The 6,000-nt window shown below is 35.0% G+C and overlaps 1 protein-coding gene across 1 annotated transcript in view; it reads right to left on the bottom strand.

Annotated features, from left to right (window-relative positions):
- LOC131068366 (histone deacetylase 8) overlaps window positions 1-4,761 on the bottom strand; it is a 38,736-nt gene extending 33,975 nt beyond the window's left edge. The window contains exon 1 of the mRNA XM_058003552.2: window positions 4,380-4,761. Within this exon, the coding sequence (XP_057859535.1) occupies window positions 4,380-4,617 (238 nt within the window). The 5' untranslated portion in view covers window positions 4,618-4,761. The remainder of the gene's footprint in view (window positions 1-4,379) is intronic.
- Between the last annotated feature and the right edge of the window lie 1,239 nt (window positions 4,762-6,000).

Genomic DNA, 6,000 nt, shown 5'->3' on the forward strand with positions numbered 1-6,000 from the left:
GATTAGAAGTTGGGGTCAACACTGTATAACCTCCATGTGTCCACATGCCTTGACTAAAAATAGCTTCACTGCCAAATTGATTTATTATAAATAGTAAGTTCCTCAACTAAGCTCAAGCATCGATATACAAAGGCATGGAACTGAACCTGAGACTGAACTGAAGACATGGAGTGACAACAATCTCCATTAACTGCCACTGAGACTCTCTATCCAAACATATTAGGCTACGAGAGTCCAAATAATAGGCTAATCCCTCGAACTCTGATGTTCACGAAAATGGGGACATTACAAAGTACTGACTCATATAAAGTAGAAGTAGAAGATAGACACAAAACACATTTTAGGATGGATATGCATAATATCAAAATAAGCATACAAAATCACAACTACTAAGATTTTGATGTCACAAAGATTGGACATCTTGGTGCAATACTAGGTTAAATATAAACATCAGGGTGGAGATTTTATGTAGGCAAGGGTTTTTGTACTACAACTCAAGAGAATGATAAAATGTTATGAAGACAAAAGATCATCTACACATAACATTACCTCTTCACTTCTAGTAATGAGATTATGTAAAAAAATGAAACTATAGCATTGTCATATTCATCAAGCAAAACAATGATATGATAGAGAACCTAAATTAGCATTAAATTCATGCCATTTAGCCAAGAATATGGATTATTTCTTTCCAAAGAACTAATTTACAAGGCTGTCACTGTAGAAAAAAAATAGAGCATCAACTGTTGTTTGGACCAAATAACCAACCAATCTTCACAGCAACAATTTAGTTGTGCAGAATATCGAGATAAGAAGTAGACACAAAATTAAACCATGATAAAGTAGACATATAATATGAAGTAGATACAATGAGCTAAAACATAACCTCAAAATATAGACCATTCACCTCTCATGATAGTAAAATACTCTCTTTGGATGGAAGCCTCACCAAAATAGAATAGATTTAACTTTTTTATATTGTTAATTTAAATTGAAAGATCCTTGTGATGTGCACATTGAAAATTTTATCTAATATTTGATGTAGATAAGAAGTAGACACAAAATTAAACCATGTGTGAAATCATATTGACGGTATTGACAAAAATCCTAGCATCTGAATATAGATAAAATTAAACCATGATAAAGTAGACACAAAATATGAAGTATGAACAGCGAGCAAAGATATAACCTCAAATGTAAACCATTGATTTGTCATTACATTAAAATACTATCTCTTTGGATGGAAATCCAACCAAAATACGATAGATTTAACGTTTTTTAATCTTGTTAATCTAAATTGAATGATCCTTGTTGAAACTTTTGTTTAACAATTTATTCATCTATTTGTATGCACTGGTTGAATTTTGTGTAAATACTATGTATATGGTGTGAAGTTATAGAATGTATTTGCAACAATGTTACGACAAAAAATTGCTTTCCTTTGACTCAAATGCACCACTTCTTGACTCCTTGCAATTTGCAACTAGTTGTGTTTTCTATGCATGTCCCGACGAGCTTCGGTTTGTAATTGTGCCCAAAAATATCACACAACTACGCTATTCATAAAACACCATTTCTCAAGTTGCGAGGTTTCACAAGTTGGCAAGAGATTGATCAAGGTTTAGATGCAATTTAAATGTGATTTTTATGTGATTTGAATGCAAAAAAAATGTCAAAAATTGCACTCAACATTTTTTTTAAAAGAGGGAATTTTTTGGAGGAAAAAATCATCTGCAAGAAAGATTAGCAAAAAATCGGATATAATCGGGGTTTTTTGGAGATTTTTGTTTCTCTATGATAAACAAGGTGGAAACTTATCACCCCACCTAAAGTGGAAAAGTGATAGTGTGATAACACCATTAAAGGTGGAAGATCCACTTAAGATGGATATGTGATAGCATGATAAAACCATTAAAGGTAGAGACACCACATAAAGTGGAATGTGATAACATGATAACACCACCTAAAGTGGGAATGTTCCTAAAAGCTCTTATGTGGTCCCTAAATAAGCTTAAGTAACGTGTAATTAGGACCTAAGTGAAAAATAACCAAGGTGCAACACCTTAATTATACAAACAAAGATATATGTAATTGGTAGTTTTTATTTAAATTAGTGGTGAAGAATAGTTACTTTTGTACAATCATTTGACTAAGGACATAAATTCTTGGATAGTTTTGTAATAAATAATTGTGTAGAGTGACATTCCTCGTGTCATGTTTAAGAAATTCTGAAGATGTAACAATTCTAAAAAGGCTCTAATCTTGTAAAACATCAAAGGATTTATTATTTTAGAATATTATATGGAAAAGATATAGAACAAATACAAATTGCTTTAGTTCCTATAATAATTGAGTTCCAAAATGCAAACAAGGGCACTCCAGTGTTTCTTTTCACACGAGTCCTCTAGAGTCTAGGTAATTCCGTGAGACCACTGCTCTACTTAATGCAGCAGATATCTAAACAGAAATTCACATCTATGTGAACAAATGAACAATACTAAGACAAGCCCAAGAAACACACAAACGCCTTAAGATGTGGACAGATACATTGACAAATACATCTCCATCTTAACTATACCTCATGGCTCTGATGCCTTCTGATATTCAATTGCCAGTGACACTGACATTGCTTATTGTCAATACTCTGAGAGAAAATGGTGTATAATTCAACACTACCGACAAAGGCAACCGACCACTCATGTTCAATGGTGTATAGTTCATAATTGCACAAAAACCATGAAGGAAAAAATAGCCAGAAAATGAAAAAAAACAGATAATTATTTCCAGGAGAGGAAATGCTCCTGTCTGTGATAAGCAAACTTGTCGTTGACTCAAGTTCCAATCAATCTTAAGATGTGGACAGATACATTGACAAATTGTAGGGTACTTCGACAATCATCAATCCTGCTGCTCAAATTTGGAGAATTAACAGAAGATGGGTTATGTTATTCTCATGAGCCCTGATGAATCATGACCACATAATGGCATAAAAGAACATCATGGTCACCATATATTAAGAGATCAATCAACCGGGAAAGGCAGTGCCTGTCAGGAAAGCCCTACTTAGGAAAGTGACGAAGACGTATTTAGCAAATAGTAATATATTCCAAAGGTGAATTTTCTGTTTGAATATCACTATCTGCTTGTTAATTGGCCTATGATCCACAGGTGAAATTCATTTGGTCTTTATATATTCCTCCAGGATTCGATTCCAGGTCCCTGAATAAGAAAAAGGGTTGACAAATAATGCAAACCGATTTCCTAGTATCTGTTGAACCTCATGCCATGGTCTGATGATAAGTTGGGACTGATTTTCCTGATGATGACCTGTGGTCATACCCTACGGGTTTGCTCTACCCTGCCTACAAATCTTGTTGATTAAATGAACATCATTGGAGAAGGCCGGATGCAAGTTATTTGTGAATGTTGATGGAAATGACACAACATATCTTTGTAGCATTTCCCTACTTACCAAACTAAAAAAAACTGTCATTCTAACTTATAAATTCTGAATTCTTCCATTTATGGTTATAAAGTGGTGATTTTCAGAACTGCCTCCAAAAATTAATTGCTGATTTAATTTTCTTGTGGGAATGCGTTAGAATTTTATTTAAACTTGATTGCTCGACCAAGTTCTCATATAATATTTTCATAAATGAGGGCTACAGTCAGGCCTTGCGATTGGCACATGAGCTGTACTAATGTAATTAGTAAGTTATAAACTCCATGGAAAACAGTTGTCCTCATTTTTTAGTAGCTTACTCTTTTAAAAACTGTTTTCCAATTACAAGAGAACAAACCACAAAGGAAGCAAATCAAAAGTGAATTTATTGATGGATATGGGTATTTTCAATATGAAAATTGCACCGTGTGCATCAAACTCAATCCAATGCTGCCACTGAGATGAACTAAATTAGTAAATCAATGGGCTTTCACAGCGAAGCCCCAGGTCTAAATCCGCAAAAGGCGTGTACAAAAGTAAAATTTGAGTAATATAACACATTCAATTTCGAGTGGTGTGTACTACTATACCACTTCCATTCTTGGGTGTCATGTACAAGTAACAATTTCCATTTCCATGTGCAGCATATTAATATGATGTCTTCATATATGGAAAACAATCCCGGGTGCCATGTAGTAATATAACACATCCAATTCTAGGGTGCGGTGTGTTGAGAAGAGGCCAGGCTGGAATCTAATACTTCAACAAAAGGTTTAATGATCTCTAAGTGAGTTTGACCTAACATATATACCTTCGTAGTGGGTAATGACATCTAAATGAAAGGTTCCCTCGTAAACAGTATATTTAGCGATGGAGGACAAAAAATGACTTCAATTCGGAAGGTTATAATTATAGAAAATGAAGGCAATGATCATACCAGGAGTATGGAAGGAATGCAATTCATGAAGGATCGCTGGTCTGCCAGAGTGCCACTGAATGTGGGGACCAATGGGTCCTTTTTTGAGGATTGAAATCATATTCTTCACTCTATTTGCATTCTCGGGATGATTTTCCAGCACCTCCAAAAATCCAGGATCGTGCAGTGTATCAAATACGCCCTGGCCAAGATTGTGTTTGAGCATTCCTTCATGCCAAAATACATGTAGATTGTCCATGGTTTGAGTTCAGTGAGCTAATGTGCAGACTGCAATATGAAGAATGCAGTCGCTGCATCGATACGTGTAGGAATCTAATTTTAGATTTCACAGTAATTTTTGTGGGTTTGATACTATATTATTTTTTACTAAATGTCCGAGGTCTCTAAAAGTTTCTAGCAGTATAGTTCAATAAAATTATCTTTAAAATATATCTATATAAAATATGTCGTTCACAATTTTTTTTATTTTGTTTGGTAATACCTCAAAAAATAAGAAGATATATCTAGAAGTATTTTATATAGATTATTTTTAAAAGTATATATGTATTTGAAGATATAACATGTAATAGTTAAATAAAATAAATTTTTCAATACTAGTATAAAATATTTAATAACAATGTCATATAATTTATCTGTTAATGGGCCTAAAAGGGCTTATCTTTTGAAAGAATAAATCAAAAATTTATAATGCAAATAGGTAGATGGCGCAAACTGTCGAGGATTTGAATCTGCATCAAATTTAGAAGGGGTCGAAGGACATTTGCAGCATGGAGCATGGCAGCGGGCATGGAGCGAAATTACCATGGAGACCATTTGAGATTTGGCGGCGAAAGAAAAATGGAAGACCTCGAACTCGGAAAGACCTCAATTTTCATTATCATCTCATGAGGGAAACCAAGCAAATTTGCAATTGCATCAACCTCAATGGGTTTTTGAAGGGGGTAGATGGATTGACAAATGCCATCCTTACTATCAAAATTTGCACCACGCGGATCCTCCTCTAGGAAGAGGTTAGAATCTTATTCACAAGCAGCAGTTTAATAAATCTGGGCCTCCATGGACCAAACAAAGGTCGAGCTCTCAACATAATCCATGGAATAAGGATCCCCTCCCCATAACAAGTGTAGCAGAGCATCTTCAAAGACATGGCTTCAAGAAAGGCAGGAGTGGGTGGTTCAGGCAAACAAATATTCCTAAAGCGGATCAGGTCGACAATTGGAGATCCAGGAATCCAGGACCCGCTCCCCGAACTAGTGAAGTATGGAGAAGGAATGGAGATCTCAAAGAAATCGGTGAGTGTTCCCGAAAACCTATTGAACCACAAGATCAAGTAAGTGACACTTCCATTGCTACAATCCATTTGGAAGATAGTAGAATCAAAGAGATTAGGGATGATCTCCATAGTAAAGGGCTATTTGTTAAATGGAGTGGGGGTCATTGGGGCAAAGGCAAATTTGCGAACTAGTGTAGAGATCAATGGGGAAATGGTAAGGATTAATTCTCTCCCTAATGATTACTTCATGGTTGAATTTTTGGATGAAAATGAAAAATGGAAAATCCTAAACAGTGGCCTTACATGTTAGATGGTATTGGAGTTCATTTGATAGACTGGCAACCAAAT

This window comes from Cryptomeria japonica, chromosome 11, assembly GCF_030272615.1.
Source record: "Cryptomeria japonica chromosome 11, Sugi_1.0, whole genome shotgun sequence".
Taxonomy (NCBI): domain Eukaryota; kingdom Viridiplantae; phylum Streptophyta; class Pinopsida; order Cupressales; family Cupressaceae; genus Cryptomeria; species Cryptomeria japonica.